At 35.3% G+C, this 18362-nt stretch overlaps 1 protein-coding gene across 3 annotated transcripts in view; it reads left to right on the top strand.

The window, feature by feature from the left end:
* BCKDHB (branched chain keto acid dehydrogenase E1 subunit beta) overlaps positions 1-18362 on the top strand; it is a 111298-nt gene that overhangs the window by 36094 nt on the left and 56842 nt on the right. Inside the window, exons 8-10 of one of the 3 annotated variants that reach the window (XM_071741486.1) lie at positions 353-463; positions 2874-2947; positions 8815-12505. In XM_071741486.1, the coding sequence (XP_071597587.1) occupies positions 353-463; positions 2874-2947; positions 8815-8824 (195 nt within the window). In that variant the 3' untranslated portion in view covers positions 8825-12505. Of the gene's footprint in view, positions 1-352; positions 464-2873; positions 2948-8814; positions 12506-18362 lie in introns of those variants that run through there. The other 2 variants (XM_071741487.1, XM_071741484.1) reach the window with 2 other exon arrangements.

Raw genomic sequence — 18362 nt, 5'->3', positions numbered from 1 at the left:
AAAAAGACTTATCCTAAACCTATCTAAAAATATCTAATAATCTAAAAATATAAAATAATGAGGCCTGATAATGTTTGCTGAAAGATACTTTTCCAGAAAGCAGCAGTTTTATTTTGTTCTTAGTGATTTGTCACTGAAGTTAGTTTTTGAAGTGGTGGAAAATAGTAGGAATAATCTAAGGAGAAAATAAGAAGAATGAACTGGGTAATAAATGCTTATTAGGTCACTGAATAAAAACATTTTTGCTAAACATGCAAGTTATAGGTTAAATCTCTCCTTGTATTCAGTATGCTTAATTTAGAACATCTTAACTATAAATTGTTTACATGGTGATAATATGCTGCCTTTTCAGGTGCATGTGATCAAAGAGGTGGCAGCTCTGGCTCAAGAGAAGCTAGGTGTGTCCTGTGAAGTTATTGATCTGAGGACCATCTTACCCTGGGATACAGAGACTGTTTGCAAGGTATGGAGATGATGCATTTTACTTTAAAAACAAAACGCATCAAAAAAAATCCACTAATAGCTACCAATACATGCAAATAACGGTTGCTTCGTTCTTTAAGTTATTTAAAGGCCTACATTTTTGCTCTCTATTGTGTATATTATTCTGTATTTTTTGTCCTGTATCCAGTATGAAGACTATATGCACATTGGACCAAATATTTGCTTTAGCATGGGAGGAGAATTATGTTCCAGGGTTCAAAATGATGTTAGAATACCTGTGCTTATCACTGAAACACAGGGCACACTTTTCCTTGAAAACAACTTTTCCATGATTTCTGCCTCCTTTCTATCATTTTTGGGTCTGAGAAGATCAGGGACAATTTTTTTTCCTGCTTTTTTACAGCTACACTTTAACCTAGTTTTGGGTCTGCAGTAATGTGCCATAGTTTTGCTTACCCATAATTCTATAAGCAAATGTTTTGATTTAAGTTACATGAATTCTTGGGCTGGGGAGAAAAGGCAGCTTTTTACTATTCTCAGACCATCTGGTTTGAAAGGCATGGTCTTTGCATGGTCCTTGTCTGCTTTATGGGAGTCTTTGATTTTGCAAAGAATTTATTTCAAAACACTGATCAGCTGAAACTGCAATTTGAATTGCTGTGTACTGAGAAACCATGGGAAGAAGTAATTGTACTTTGCCTATACCTCGGTCTGCTATTTTTTTTTTTTTTTGTCCAGTAACACTTTTTGTTCAGGAGTTAATAGCTATTGGGAGTAAATGGAAAAAGAAATATTTCTCAAAAGTTTTTGTAAGCTTAAGTAAGAATCACAATGTACATTTTAAAGAAATGCCATTTGGGAAACAAAAAAAAAAAAAACCTCACGCAAACGCTGGGGATCACTAAACCAAAGCTTTGTATCTGGAAAATTTGATTTCCTCACTCCCAGTTTTTATCTAACTTATTTCCTGTTCTGAATTAGCAATTTTTTTGTGAGCATTATTTACAGAGCCTGTAAAACTTTTCTTTCCCTTACATTTTTCACTTTTCATACGATTGTATGAATTTCACTGTTAGATTTGTCTGAGGGACTGCATGTGGGACTGGAATTAGAAGATAATAACCATGCTGGGTATCTTCTATTGGCAGTGTCTTATTGTCTAGTTATGGATGTGTAACAAGTTGTGTACTTGCATATATAGCTATGTGTTGCTCCATATAAATTTCATCTTAAGTAAGATGATTTCAGTGTTTGCAGGGTATTTTGTGCTATTTACATGCACTTTGTAGCTATAAAAATGAAATGTGTTAAGTTCTTGTCATCAATCTGGAGAGAAACTTTGACAATAATAAACCCTTTACATTCCCTCTGGACAAGTAAAATTATTCCATTTTTTTATAGCTAATTTTTTTTGCTTTAAAGATTTGACCTGTCATTCCATGAAAAAAAAAAGGCATCTCTTTGAAAGAGCAATTAAATCTGTTTTGCTGGATTGGTCCTACGCTGAAATGCTGTTGGGAAAAAATGTACCTGTGCAAGGAAAGTGCAGAGCTTTAGTTGTACAATGTCTTGGAAATTTGTACTTTAAAAGTAGGTATTCTTCGAAGATATTTAGCTTATCTTCTATCTTGTAAGGTTACTGTGGCCTAAATAAAAAGATACATCTGTTAAATAAAAAGATAGATCTGATGCTTTAATCCATTACTGGGCTTACTATTAAGGATTGAAAGCGAGTTGTTTCAAGACAAATCTAGTGTGCACTGGCTAGGCAGTTCAGCTGTTTATTATAATAAATAATAAATACCAAATAGCAAATGCTTTTAGCATTGCTCTTGTGTTAGTGTGATTGCAGGCTGGCCAGTCTGATGGGTGGAATGCTACATTATCTTCTGTAAATCTTTTTTATTGAGATGAAAGTAGTGGTTTGTATTTGGTAGTGAGTAATATACAAACTTTTGAACTTAATTTGCATTCTAGACAACTTTTAAGGTAATTGCCAACATAAACAGAAAGTTGGAACTGATAGTTGCAGCTGCTTGCTGTAACCTTACCCCAAGAGGAACTCTGTGGTGCAGTTGTTGCAGAAGACAGTGGCTTTCAAGGGTCTGGTCTTGTGACTGCCCTCCAGCTGTTCCCTTCCTGAGATGCCAGTGTCAAGGAAAAAGAAAGCAGAAAAATTGGCCATGCCAGAGAAAGTCTTCTGCTGTCCATTTCTCTGCTCAGGTCCTCTTTGCAGGCTCTTAACTGATAGTGGGATTGATTTTACTCCTATTTGGCCAATAAGCAAATGACAGCTGTTAGAGCACTGCACTTTGCTGCAGACTTTACCTGTGTCAGCCTCTGTACATCGCAGGCCAAGTTATTTTCCCTCATCTTACAGAAATGTTTGAAATACGTGCCTTATCATCTCCTTGTCCTGTTGAACACAGAGGAAGAGGATGGTGTATAAGAGCACATCCTTCAGTTTTATTGCTGGAAGTGGAGTCCTTTCTGATCACCACAGGTAGTTATTTTAGTCCTTGACCTGCTGCTGCCTTTGGTCCCTGTATATTCACATCTTTCACATTCACATCTTTACCAACCTTAACATACCTGTGACAGTTCTCCAAATTGTTATGGTTCTCCTGACTGCTGGCTCTTTCTAGAAAGCAGGGGGCCTTATCTTGCTTCTTGCAGGTTGTTGCAGATTGTTCCTAAAGTCTGGGTTCCCCGTGGGTCAGTATCATGCACCTATAAGCAAATAATTGAATTTTACAGAAGTTAAATGCATTTGCCAGTGTGATATTTTCTACTCAGCAGGCTTATTTTATTATGCTTACCCAAGAAATGTTGCATTTTTATATAGAAATATTTATGTGAATTTTCCTTGGGCTTTTTCAAAGGCCAGGAGCTTTCATGGTTTGTCTTGGGGAATGAGCATTCCTCAAGGAAGACTCATTACCTTAACTTAATTGTTGCTGTCTTAGTAATGAAATAAGTTCAACACTGAAGATTTCAGTGCAGCTATCTGCAAATGAGATGCTTTAGTTTAACTGGAAATATATGCAGCTTCAAGACTAATTTGATAGCTGTAGTGTAGGCTTGAAGAAGGATGGTTTGAAATGGTTGGTTCTTTGGAGATGAGCAGTAATACATCAGAAGTCTAACTGCAAATCTTACTGCTTAGTCTGCTTTCTGTGGCTGGTCCTGCATAGAATATTGTCATCAAAATACATATTTCATAAAACTGTGAGAAGTTATACTTTGCAGCTGCCACCAGAGGCCTCTTTTTAGCCAAGTTACGCAACTGCTTTGAGTTTGCATTGCTTCTGTGAGCACGTTTATGAATAGATAGCTCTTAGTGAAACATAAATAAAAATAATAAACATAGTAAATATAGATTAAAATAGCTCTATAATTTTATGGATATTGTCTTTGCATTTTTTCAGATTTTGAGATTACACTCAGTTTTGAAATAGTTTAGCATTTGTCATCTGCATGAGGAGATGAGGGTGCACCTCAGGGAGCTGACTGCTGTGGGCTTTGAATGGAGCCCAGCAGTAATTTAAGTTTCCTTTTTGGTACAGTAAGCATGCAAACAGGCTAGATTTCTTTTTATCAATCTTCAGATGTCTAAGAATGATTACTGAAGTTTGAGCTAGTTACAATAGCTCATAGAGCTAGTCTAGAGAAAGGATAACTCTTGAGGGTCAATTATCCCAGCTGTTTCAGCAGCTCTGGAAATATCTTTGTTTAAAAAAAAGTAAAGAAGTTAAGGGAGCCATGGTTGAGTGTTTTCACACCCTGATAGTGTAGCTGAAAGATGACTCCTACTGCTGACAGAAAGAATATAGGTACTTGGTCTGTTAGAAAAAAATATTAAAAATCTTAAAAGTGAAGAATTTGTGTGTTTGTGAGTATATGTATTTTACAGAAGGCTTCATTAATATTTAACATGCCGAAGCTTCTTGGGAAAAAAAGAGGTCCTTCCTTGCTTAAACACAATACATAGAGTAGATTTAGATTGGATGTTTGGAAGAAGCTTTTTACAATGAGATGAGTGGAAAAAATGGAACAGGTTGCCCAGGGAAGTAGCTGAGGCCTTGTTCCTGGAGATACTCATGGTGAGGCTTGATGAGGCTCTGGGCAACCTGATCTATTGAGAGTGTCCCTGCTTACTGCAGGGAGGCTGGACTAGATGACCTTTAGAGGTCCTTTCCAACCCAAATTGTTCTATGATTCTCCATATGTACTATGGTTCTATATACTATTAGGATTCAACATGTTCCTTCTCCCTGAAAATGAATCAGGCCTGTTTTATGTTTGTCTAGTATTCTTAAAAAGTAACATTCCTGCTCTGGATTGAGAGGTATCACAGACTTTACAGAATAACAACTTAAAATGACATTCAGGTAATATTTTAAGTCAATTTAGTTTAGGCCTGTATTTATACTCTGTTGCTTTTCACAGACGGGTTAAAAAGTTAAACTGAGTAAAAGATGTTCTTCCTTAACTATATCTAATCAGAATTTGTAATTTTGAGCAAAATTCAAGCAGCTGTACATATTTCTGTACATATGTTTTAATAGTCTCTGTGCTATTAAGAGGCTTTTCTTTATATCTGAGCTTTCTTAGGCTTGGAAACTAACTTCTGAAGTGGCTTTCCCTGAATTCTATGAAGTGTTTGTACCGGAGAAACTTTTTTATAACCCTTGACTTTTTGTTTTCTTTTAATGATGGCAAGGACTGTTTTTAATATATCACTTACTTGCTGGCTTTATTCTTAGGTTTGACCTGGTGTGCTTGTATGTTGTGATTCACTTAAATTTGGACTGTGCTTCTCTGAAGATTCACTAGTGAGACTGAAAGTATCACTAGTTTAATTTGCCAGAAAAATTCTGATGCTGTTGCACTGTGGAGCCTTATAACAAAACACAGCATTTTGAAGATGAAGAGAGGACCTTTTCCTTTTGGAGAGTGCCCTCCTTACAGAACTGATCATGTTCCCTCTTGTTTTCTCTCTTAATGCTCTCTGGTGCTTATTCTGTGCAATTCAGGGTAATAACTGCATAGAACATGAGTAGGCTGATCTCCCATTTTACCCTTAATTTGATAGCAAGGTCACACCACAGGGAGATGGGAGATGGAAGATTGGATTTGAAAACCCATGTGCTGACAAGGCATTGAATCCAGGTCTTTCTCATCTTGAACACCATCTCTAATTGAAGAGCTGAGTAGCTCATACGCTTTTGTCCCCAAGGCCAGGATGCTTTGTGTCAGTTCAAGGTTAGCAGGTTATCAGCATGTTGAAAGCACACTTCAGTCTCTGAAGGATACAATTTGTTGTGGTTTCTTAGGCAGTGAATGCTATGAGGGTGTATCTATGAGCTGTGTGTTTAGGTTCTTAGCCTTTCATCATGCCTTAGCTGAGATGCCTGGATCCACTGCAGACTTCATGCAACAAGTGTCCTAACTTCTTGTCTTCATAATCTGCTTTTGTGACCATTTCAGGCTGCTTTTTGTTGCCTCTACATAGCATTGCTGTGTGATGTGGTAATACTGTGAGATACCTGGGTGGTTAGATGGGGTTATTTTAGGTGGTTGACTTGAGGAAGTTTCTAAAACTTTTTTTTTTTTTTAAGGACGTTTTTGCTCATGCAAAATCTCAGTAGTGTCCTGCAGCTGTCCCTATTTATGGATCTGTTTCTAAGAGGAAGAAAACCACTTAATTCCTATTTTATAATAGGGGTTGGAGATTTCCCTTATGGAGGTAGAGCAAGTCTTTTGCAAGGCAAGCCCATTTGCAATTTACCTTTACTGAGTGTAGAAGGAATTTTATATACATTGAAGTACACACTCACCTGTAATCTTTCTAAAGCCTTTCAGAAGAAAAATGGAAAAATAGAATATGTTATACAGCTTCTATGTGCATAGAGCCCTAGTTTAGGGCTTCTGAATGAGTCACAATGTAATTCTTTGTACTTTACCTCTAGAGAATTGAAAGTGAACCTACTTCTGTGTGTTTAATTCATGTATGAAAGAGCTGGGATCACAGGAGTGTTCCTGTGATCCTTTATTCCTTCAAGTGTAAATACAAACAATTGTAATTAATGTGTTGCACAGCATACACTGCAGATAAAAAAACTTCTTCCTTGACCATGCTCTTCTCAATTTCCAGCTGTTGCATGTGTATGCAGCCATCTGTAGTTAGTGGGGCCAGAGCAAAGATGTCAGTTCCTATCCAGGCAGGTGATATTTTCCTACTATTTGGTTTATCAGCTGTGTTGTTAATGGAAATCTAAGCTGTCACAAAGTGTGCTGCTCAGGAAACCTATTCATGAGTTGTATATGAAATATATATAAAATTTGGTATTTTTTAACACACAAAACTGTTTAAAGATACTTTTTCTCCCTTTCAAAACTTTTTTTTTTTTTTTTTTTTTAATTTTACTTAGCAGATTTGTTTGGAAAATTTGGAGAGTTTAGTCTGTGTGATTTGTTCTGTCTATGAAATTTTGGGTGGTGTGATACCAATTAAAAAGCCAATGGCACACTTCCCCGGTCACATTCAGAGTAAAATTCTGTTGTTGTAGTGGTTTTTATATTAAAATGCATGTGCTACTGGGAGCAGGGAATATAGCTCAAGATTAACTGCTCTTAAGGGATTGTGCAAAATACTGTATATTATTCACCTTGCATTGAACTGAGCATGTTATTTAACCATGACATTAATTAGTATCATCCTGCCATTGTCACTTTTGCAAGTGAAGATTTGCAAATTCACATTTATGCTTTTGAATTATTTGGAAGGCAAGTATTCTTCAACAGTAATGATGAAAATTAGCATTTATTACCTTTTAGTCATACCCTAGCTTCCTCTGAACTGTTACTACTGTAGTGCAATGAAATGCTGAGATTTATTCTTTTCATGATTGAGTAAAAAAAGCAGGGTAAACAACTGCAATATAACGGGCGTGTGGGTTACTGTGAGCCTGGACTACTGAGTTTTGCAAGAAAAATAGTGGTGTCTTTGTGGAAACACAGTTTATAGGTTGATATTATCAACTATAATAATTCTGAATTAGCTTGTTTAGGACATGTGTAGAGAAATGGAGGGGTTTGTGTCCATCTGCAGCATGCCCTTCTATAGGAACAGTTCTGTAGACCTCTCCATGGATACCAATATAAATGCTTGGCAGGCTGAGAAGTCATCTGCCCTCTCACTGGAAAGATTAAATCTGAGCAAAAGAACAAGGAACCCTAGTGGGAAGCACTGGATAACACAGCACTGGGGAAAAGATTAGGGCAAACTCTCTGTTTTCCATTGAGGCCATGTGATGGGAGGCATTTCTATGGTCTGTACTACAACTTTCTCTGTAATTCACAGGTGACATTTTTGGCAGCCACTGTCATCAAAATGATTGAATAATTGTCTGCAGTAAGTCTTTGGTGTCCTATATTTAGTAGGCAGCATGTCCTGACAGACCTATTGGTCTATCAGCTTGCTCTTTCCATTTAAGTTTACTTCATCTAATTGGGCTGTGAATAAAGGAAAATCAAGATCAGCAAGCCTGAGTTTTTTTTTTAATACATTCACTGCACTCACCAGGCACTGAACTGTACAATTGTAATGCAGATATCCAGGATCAGATTTATGTTTCTTGGCTCTCTGTTCTTGATCTTTTGCCACTGTACATGTTGCTCCTTGGATTTCTTTCTGAAAGGATCTCATACCTATAAAATATGATTGAAGTTCTACTGTGTGCATGATGACAGTTAACTTTGTTTCCATAAGAAACTGGTCTCTTAGTCTTGCAGTTTCAGGTTGGAGCATGCTGTGGGCTCTTGCTTGGCTTCCAAAAGCAGCACTCTGGAGTCATGCTTGCAGGCATTAATTTTAAAGTTATGAGAACATATATAACAATTTTAGAAACCAGTTGTGCACATCTTTTGCTCTTCAGTATTTCATGAAAGCTTTACTGCTTGGTCCTATGAATCTTGTTGTTTCAGGGAAGTGCCTCAGCACTGAGGTGTCTGTGTATATATAAGCAAGTTTTCTCCTTCCTCCTTCCCAATACAAAAATAGGTACAAACCTTTAAATTCCTGTGTCTGGTTTTGAGGTACATACTGGTAAGTGGTACTCGAGAGAGTCTGATTATTGAAAAGCTAAATTAACTAGAAGAAAGGTATTTCTGTGTAGTTTAACACTGACTATAGTGCTGATGATATGTTCCATGAATTCCTCCAAGACCTTTCCCTTTGCCCACATTACATATTACAAACTTCAAGTTTAAAAACACTTATGCAAATAAATAAGCAGGGGTACACAATTTATAGGTAGAAATTATTTTATAGCTCCAATATGCGTTTTTGTTTTCTTTCCCTTGCAGTTGGTTCTGATGGAGTTCTCGTGAAAGTTTGGATCAATTTCCATGATGATAATCATATGCCTCATACTTCCATAGAGAAAATTACTACTTCTCTGTAGGATTGCCTTTATTTAAATACGTGTAGCTATTTATCCTGCTGTCATCACGTAGTTGAGCCAATCATGTTTTAATTTTTTTTAAGATTCAGATGCTAGAAATACTTTTTATTTGTGCATTATTAGCCTTTATCCTCAGAGTGTAGTTTTAAGTTTTTCTGCAAGAATCTTGTATACTTAAAGATGTTGTTGACACCTGTGATGCTGACATACTGTGTAATACCATATGCATTTGTTCATAGTGCAGTTCATTGTGTTTGGCTTCCTTAGGTATTTTCACAGTGAGCTTTCTGTGAAGGCAATCTGAAATGCTTACAATACAAACATGGGCTGCATAGACTATGTAGACTGCAGAGATTTCCAAATGCAAATAATGTTTTATTTATTTATTAAAATATTCTTGATTTTTGTTAAGATATTTACACATAAAGTTGTTCACCAAAGGTCTTAGGGCTGTACCTGGGAGGATGACAAACTGAATGGTGACCTGATAGATGTATTGATTAGACTTACTTTTCATTATGCTGTTGCCCTACTAATGTGGGACTGGACAAACCACTTACCTTCTTTCCTATCTTTATATTCTGCTAAAGAGCCTGTACTTATGGACTGCTTTAATTTTTTGTCTACCACACAACAACACTCACCAAAATGAGTTTCCTCTAAAAATATACTACAGTAAATTTATGTTAAGCTTCTGTGGAGTGCTCCTGAAACTCCCCAAGTCTCTGGGACTTTTTAAAATTTGTTTGACTTTTTTCCCCTGCAAATGTGATCTGAATTGATACATGAAATCTTGAATGTTTGGTTATCCTATAGACTCCGGATAGGAAGCAGTGATTTTCTTGTGTATTATCCTGTGTTGTATTTTCTTGTTATGCACCTTTAGAAGGCTCTATCACACGTTAAGACCTTTACCATGTTGAAATATTTAATTTTCTGGATATATGTTACTGAGTTTTTGGTTACTTTCTCTAAATCAGATAGAGATTGAACTAATTCTGCAAATCTCGCTATTTGCTTATTTGTTCTTTGTCTGCAACTTACACTGTCCCTTAAATATATGATAATATTTCAGTTAATAATATGATAGAGTAGAGCAGAATTTATATGGGCCTGAAGAACGTTTTAGTTTTTCGTGTGAATATAGGAAAACAAAAAAATTGCTGTCCCATAGTGACTTGAAAAATGCTCTAGAATGAGATGGGTGGACTATTCCATGACTATCCAGTGGTTTAACACATGGAAAAAACAGGTCTGGAATTGTCTTTTCCCCCAGAAACGATTCAGACTACTTTTATTTTCTGAGTCTTTCTGTCTGCAAAATATGCTTTTAATATATAAAACTGCTCCTAATAGTGTTCAGAAAGTTTTAATTTTTTGTATTTCAGAACTTTCTGAAGGCTTTCTTAACATGAAAGCAAATAATAAATTAAAAAAAAAAAAGAATCGTGTTTGTCTATGATACTACATCTCAGTAGAGTATTTTAGCATTTTTCCCCTTGTCTCTGATTTAATTTTGATCGTTGTATAGAACTAACCTTACAGAACAAGAAGCTGCCTGTTGTGCAGAATATCCTTTTGCAGATAATACAGGATTTCAAGACACACATTTTATCTTTTCCTCTTGGTCTGTTCTGCTTGAAAATTTGCTTCCAACTCGACTGCATATATTTGCATATAGGTTTTTTTTTTTTTAATTGAGGGAATATAATGGCTCTATCTGTACTTAAAAATGTCTAGCAGATCTATGAAAAATGTAGTTACATTTCATTTTGCCATGCTTTTAATACTCAGAATTTCCTGTATTGTCATGGCTCCAACATTCAACTTAGACACTGTGATTCAATAGTTCTCTACAATGACTGAACATACAGAGTGTCTTAGGACAGCTCTTCAAATCCCTTTGCAAATTTGATGATCAACTGGAGTGTTTAATTATTATTTTACCTTTCTGTTTCCTGGGAAGATTACAGAGAAATCTTATCTGAAAGAGACTGAGTTTCTGTTATGTTGGAAACAACAAGGTTTTATATTGTTTATTTTTAATTGTAATTTAAGGTGGGAAAGTAATAAGATAGTACTGTATTGTATTAAGGAGTGCTTGAAAAGTAGTGATACTCTGCCATCCATGGGGCTTCATCTTTTTGAAGATGCTCAGCTAGTTTACTTTTAATATCAGCTCTTGTATCAACAGTGCTTAATGACTCTCTTAGCTGCTGAGGGAACAAAAAAAAGGAAGAAACCTCCCCCAGAAAACAGTCTGATGTTCCAGTGGTTGTCTTTGTCTCTTCTAAACACAAAAGAGCAGGAAGAACAACTGCTGCAACATTTGCTACCTCTTGTTACTTTCTTCATTTAGTTACCCATTTTAAGGAATGTGTTAACAAAATTTGTAGCCCTTGTGCTTGAAATACAATCTAGAAAAATTGTAAATGCTTGACAAGAAGGAGCCAAATGAAGTATTCTGAGCTATAGTGTATGTCACCATTACTTTAAGAAGAAATTAGAAACTGGGCCATAGTGGCAGGATAAGCAGGATGGGCAGTACCATATGAGAAAAAGCAGAAGATTCAGTTGGCAATGCTAGAAAGGTGTTGTATTCTTGATTCATGTCTTTTTTTCTGCCTCACTTGACTAAGAACTACCCATCTGTAAGTTCTGTATATGTTATGATTTTATTTATTGAATAATTTATTATTCAATATATTATATTTATTTATTTCACTGCAGTGCTAAGCATTCAGGGAAATCGGGGGCTCTTTGCTTTTGGTAAATGTTAATAAAAAATAAATTTCCTGTATTCTCTTATCCACACTTCTTCTTCCCCTCCTTTTCTAACCATCTGATGAGTCTGCAAATGCTTTTGCCATTAATCAACATTGTAATTTGTGAACTTGAGATGCCAGTGTTATCTGCTTCTTTGGCAATTTTTTTTTTTTTTTAATTTTAAGAAAGGTAAGAGCTTTATTGATAAAATATAATTGTGACAAGTCTTTAGGAGGATTTTTTTCAGGCTGTTTTCTCTTTGAAGATGGAGTTTGAAAGATAATGTGTAAGAAGAAAAGCATCCAGAAAGTGAATTAGCAAAGTACTGGAAGGTATTAATCTGAAGCAATCTAAAATAATCATGTTAAACATTAGAATAATATTTATCTCTTTCTAAAATCAAGTGTTCTGAGGGGAGTTGGTCATTTGTCCTGTTTCACTAGGAGGGGCTGCCAGTATTATAGTTGCTCACAGTGCTATAATTTAAGATCATGCAATTCATTCTTTGTTCCATTTGAACTGGAAGTGAGGTATTTAGCTGCTTGCCTGAGCAATATTCTTTTTCAGCTACAGTCACATTACTTAGATCAGAAATGCAGTGTGCTGTAAGATGGAGCTGTGCTTTGGTTTACTTTTCCAGTGGTAAGTTAAGGGCACTTGGTTACAGTGTTGTGCTTGTGCTGGGAGTGTGCATTCTCATTTCTACATCCAGCTAAAAAATCCCTAGTTTTATGCTAGTTTTATGAAGTTACTTGGTCTGTAAATGACACACACACAGACAAAAAAACCAAAAACAAAACACCAACAACAACAAAAAACAACCCAAAGCCCCAAAAAACCCCAAAAACCCCAAAAGCCCAAAAACCCCAGAAAACCAAAAAAAAAAACCCCCAAAAATCCAAAAAACTCCCAACCCCCCAAAAAAAACCCAAAACCAAAAAAACCCCAAAAACAAACAAACAAACAAAAACCAAAAAAAAACAAAAAAGAGAGAGAGAAAAGGGGGAATCTATTTTGATCTTTAATAGTAAGTGGCATCTATTTATCTTTTGCCAGTATACTGTTTCATTATTTGAACATTAGTTTTTACTAATTTTTTTCAAAGCTTGGGAAGACTTCTCTTAAAAATTTCTATTTCTTTATTAAACTGAGAAGGTGTGATTCTTTTCTGTTTGATTCTCTCTGCAGTGAAAATGGAGTTAAGAGTTGAAGAGAAAAAAAATAATTTGGATTGCTAAGCACAGCAATGTGATTCGCAGTTTTCCATTTGTTAGTGTTGAGCTATTTGTAATATGATGGCAACAAATGTTGCACTTCAAAACCCCATGGAAACAATTAATTTCCAAGTATTAGCTGCAGAGTTTTGTTGACATTAGAGAAACCTATTTGTGATACCTTTTTTTTTTTTTTTTTTTTTTTTTGAGCTTAGTGATGTTTTAAATAATGGATTTACTAGAGGAAAATGTGATTTTTGGATCTTAAAAATCTTGCCAGCAGTTTGTGTTCCTGTAGTTTCTTAGTTTTATTTTTCTGTAGAAGAAAAATAAATCTGTCAAAGAAGTTTGTCTACCCATTCATGTGTAAATTGTCACTTCATATACATTTTCATTGTCTCGTATAAGTTTTTAATGTATATGTTTCTATGTATGTCTAGCTTTAAAAAAGTATCATCATAATTGGTGTAGCTGCTTTGAAGTTAGACCTTAACATTCTTGGCTGTTTCATCAAATTACATTTGCTTGAACTAATGAAAAGATGCAAAATGTAGAGATTTTCTTGGGGCAATTACATAGAGTAATTGAAAAACTAATGCATGGAACCTTTCTTATTTCAGAAATTACTTAGTATCACAATGGAATTTGTTTATTATGAAAGCTAAATTGTGCTCTATATTTTTTTTTCTGTGACTTCAGTATTTGCTGAATACTTATGAAGAATGTAACTTGTTTTACTTCAAGCATCATAGTGCTAAGTAGTTCTCTGACCTGTAACACACCATAGTAGAATACCAGTTTTTTCCAGTGTTGGGAAAAGATCAAAATAAGTTAATGTAAAGTCACTGTATTCTTTCTCAATTTCATCTTTAATTTGCTATCACCTAATTTAATGTCAGAACCAACATGACTGAGAAAGCTGATGATTCAGCAAAGTACTGAGGAAATTGCTGTTGTGATGAATTTTATGCTTTCACCATCTGTGTTCTGAAAATACTGTGAATGTTGCATACATCAGCAAACTTACAAAGAAATAAAATATTTAGTGGTAATACAGAAATGCTGATCTTTAAATGAAAGGATTCAAACAATTGAAAATTACATGATTGAGAGGCTCAGTGCTTTTTTAACTAAATGACATTAGATGTGGGTGTACAGAGGGAGAAATTGTGATTTTCACTAGCACATGCCTTATTTAAAAGGCCTTTTTGCTGCATACTAAAGATATTTGGCAAGTTACTTAAATTCTTTGTGCCTTGTTCTTGCCATTTATAACATATATATATATATATATATTCTCTCCTTTTTTATATGTTGTTCCTGTAACATTATATTTGGCATCCAGTAGCTTAAAAAATTTAAAACTTTTGTCTCAATGATATTCCTCAATGCACTGCAATGCAACCACAATGTTCCTTTTGCCAGGTTTCCAAATTCTGTATGTTTGCTCTTTAATACCTGCTTTACCCCATCCTTTTTGAGAAAAATATGTGAAACCAAAGGCTGAGCAACACTGCCTCTAAAGTGGTTACATTCTACTCTGGAAAATTTTACCTGAGAAATCTAGAAACTGAGATCAGCGTCCTCATGAAAAGCTTTCTGCAAAAGCTTCTGTGAAGAGAGTGTACAGTGGTTTTCTGCAAGCAAATGCAAATGTTGCCCAGAGTAGGAAAATGGAGATAACTAAGCTAATAAACACATTTCTTTGCCACCTACAAAGCTGGATAATTGCTCTTCCCTCTGGCTCTGTCACTTGCAAATTAAGTTTTATAAAGATCTGTAGCAGAGCTACTGTTTTGCTAATTATTACTCTCCAAGAATGAATTGTCACTCTGGCCGATACAGTTTTGCTCAATCAACAAGTTCATTTATGCTTCTTTCATTGTCATGCTCTGAGATGTACAAAGCTCCTTGGCATTTCTAGAGACCCATATTAAATGCCTTCTCTCTCTGGTTTGTATGGAGGGTGTAAATGGGAAGATCTCCACAGGCATTTCAGTTATTACAGTGACGCAGAAATGGTTTCTGACTTAGATTGAGTTACTCAATAGCATTACATTAGGAGATCAAAGCTTCAGAGAAGAAGAGCTCATTTGCACTCGTTATGGTTCTTAGAGCAGCTTCGTGGTTTTCTGTTTGCATCATATCTGCTGATGAACATAAGAACTGCCTTTTTGATTTGGGAGAAAAATCTTTGTGTGACGCTTAGATTAAAACTATTGCATTTCAAAGTTTTTAGGGTAAACACTATGTCTCAGATCTGTTAATAACGTGTAATAAACAGAAGGGAGGGAATAAAGGCTTCATTATTCAAAAAGCTGAAGTAAATGATTGAGAGGCTTTCATTATTTATTCTGTTACATACAAAGATGAACTGCTGTCTTTTGCCTGATAAGCACGTAAAGTGTTCAACATGTCTTTTAAGCTGTTGATATAAATGAGAAATGCTAATGCTTGTGTATCATGTTGAATACAAGAAACCCAAGAGATAGTTCTTTGAGGAGTATATACTAAGTAGATATGGAATATTATAAATTCTTAATGCTGAGCATTTGTCTATGCCACTGATGCATTTTAATGCTATGGTGATCAGTACAATGGAAAAAGTTGTATCAGTTTGTGGAAGCAGCTGTTTTCCCCCCCCTTTTCAAGACTTTCTTGACTTTTTAGCTCATCAGGAGAGGCTATTTAAAAGCAGAATATATTTCTTGCTTTATAGGTAGACTTCTGTGTACCTGTTAAAAATCACTAAGTAGTGATTCTTGGGCTACCATTTGTGTTAAGAGGTTCAACGTAGAAATTAAACGTAGCTCTATTGTGTGCCAAGAAATGTCTGTCTCAAGTGAGGCTGAATTTGGTGTTTGTCATTGAAGAGACTTCATTGATGGCAATGAAAGATGCATACATTTTATGAGAGTTTCTAGGTCACTTTGTACATTACTGCTTGATTGTCTCATCAAATGTCATTGGCTTACTCTGGCTCTTAAGCAGCATGTCACTTGTGCACAAAGACCATTACATTGAATAGAAATGGAGAATGGATTTGATGGAGTACAAATGGAACTAAAAGGCATGTGACTAACCTTTTTAAGGTCTTTTGAGGACTGGGAGGATTTCTTATTTTGATGTAATCTAATATTTCTATTAGTTTTATCTTGGATATTCAAGACAGACGTTGATGGAAGTTTTTAGTGGTGGCATTTGCGAGAAAATAGAGTAAAAGATGGTAAAACTCAAGTTTATCTATAAAGGAAAGATAAATTTGCAGTTTTTACTTTTCCTGTTTTCTGGACAGATTGTATGAGACAAAGTCTGAAGCAGTATGATAATTTTTATCAGTTGATACTGAGAGGTTATGTTTCAACTTTGCCCAAAAATTGCTGCTGTAGTCACTGCTCTGGGGAAAAAGAAGTGAAATCCAAATTACTGGGTTGATTGAGATGTTTTAAAAAGATCAAAGAAAAACTATTGTAGTAGAAGCAACAGAAATAGAAAATAACTATTATTTCACATATTGTTGTAGCTTAATGGAAATTGAAATTACAAACCTACAGGCAAATTATTGAGTCATAGCTCTGTGTTAATGATTTAAAAATTCCAACAACATAGTAGAAATGTTCCAGGAAATGGAAGCCTGAAAAAACCCTAGAGATGTCTCATATATAGGTTCCTTGGGTTTTGGATTTGGCCTTACCATCTTTTCCCTTCCTATGCACGGCTGTGAAAGCACATAGAAATGAAAAAATAATTGCTCCATGAGTAATGAAGCTTGTTTTTCTATGATTCTGTATTTCCTAACTCCCACCAGTCCATATTCTCTATTTATCTACATTAGGATGCTCAGCTCCTTTCTAAGTGGCTGGCTAGACACGAAGTAGCAATAAAAAAATTATTGATGCATACTCCTTGCAGAAAAAGCTGTGGTAATGATAGTGCTAAGTGCAGCTTGTCTTGCATTGGATTACTATGTTAGTAGGAGTAATAATAGCCCTCACATAGAAAGGTTGATTTTTACCAAGACTTGCATTTGCCTGCAAAATGACTATCAAGAGACTAAAAAATGAAGAGAAAAATAAGGTCAGGTCACAGAACCCTCATTTCTTTCAGCAATAGGCTGAAAATGAACATATACCTTGAAAATTACTATTCATTTTTCCATAAGCTGTAGTAGGTCAGATATGGAGAGTGTGTGAATGATAGAAAAGAAAGGAAATCATAGAAGAAATGAGTTGAATATTGCTTGAATGGAATTTTTGAAGAAAGCACAAAAAAAACCAGAAGGAGAAATAGGACAGGATATAGCCCTGAAAGAATGAAAAGAGAAGAATTGCTTGTGGCTTTAGAAAAAATAATTTAAATGAGAAGTAATGCTGAAAAAAATTATTCATAAGAACATACCATACAGTAATTTTAAAAACATAGGTTCACAAGATATTTGGCATTAAATTCTGTAAACAAGCTCTATTATAGAGTCATCATATCCATTACATACTTCCTTTTTTTTTTTTCAAAGGATCAAATATGGCACTGGTCTCTTTTTCAAACATCTACTTTACAATCTTGGTCTAATTATTTTTTGTTAAGTTATTTAGTAATTATTTTGCTCAGGTCTTTCCACTGTATTGCCTCATGCTTTCCCACGTAATCCGTGTTTGTAATTCAGATGTTAAATCCAACAAATGCCAGGTTTAAGTGGGTCCAACAGCTGCAGTGAAATGGATTCATGTTTCCTGTGATGAGGGGTATGAATTTGTGCTATCAGAATTGGAGTTAAGTTCAGGAAGCAGAACTGAAGGAGATCCTGGATGCATGGATGCTGAAGCTCCTGCTTCTAATGGGCTTCAAATGAATTCTTTTTTGAAGTGTAGCTTTAAGGAATGGTTATTCAAACTACAAAATGTGCTAGCTTTCAGATTTAGCATAGGTACTCTGATCTTTCTTGATGCAGTCCTTTCAGTATTACTTGACAGCAGCTTGACATGAAGAATGTCAGCAAAGTGGTTATCCCCACACACGTGCTTGAAAGACATTTGCAGGTCTTGAAGCTTGACTCTCAGTCTCCTTTTTCTGTGTTGAATGGTTGGTGAGGTGCTTGGTCAGGTCAGGCAGATTTAGAGACATTTGGTTAAAAGAAGCTTTATTATATTAATGTTACTTATTTCACTAATGTTATCCAGGTAGTATGCGGGGTCCTAAAAGTTAAGAGGGACTCCTTGTGCTAAATGTCTATTAAAAATAATAATTTTCATGGTTAAGGAGAGCCTCTGGTGTTAAAAAACAAATGAAATGTGAAGAGTGGAAAGACAAGTATTTAAGAAAATCAATATATTGTGTATGATAGAAAAAGAATGCGCCAGGTATGTTATATTTCGTTTTCTCATTTTTTAATTTCTGAATCAGTTTTCTCTCCTAAAGAATTAATTCCAGTGTGTATGTAGCAATATATAGTAAGAATAGAGAGGTCATGCTA

This window comes from Heliangelus exortis, chromosome 3, assembly GCF_036169615.1.
Source record: "Heliangelus exortis chromosome 3, bHelExo1.hap1, whole genome shotgun sequence".
Lineage (NCBI taxonomy): Eukaryota > Metazoa > Chordata > Aves > Apodiformes > Trochilidae > Heliangelus > Heliangelus exortis.
This window is presented reverse-complemented; position numbering and strand designations above follow the sequence as displayed.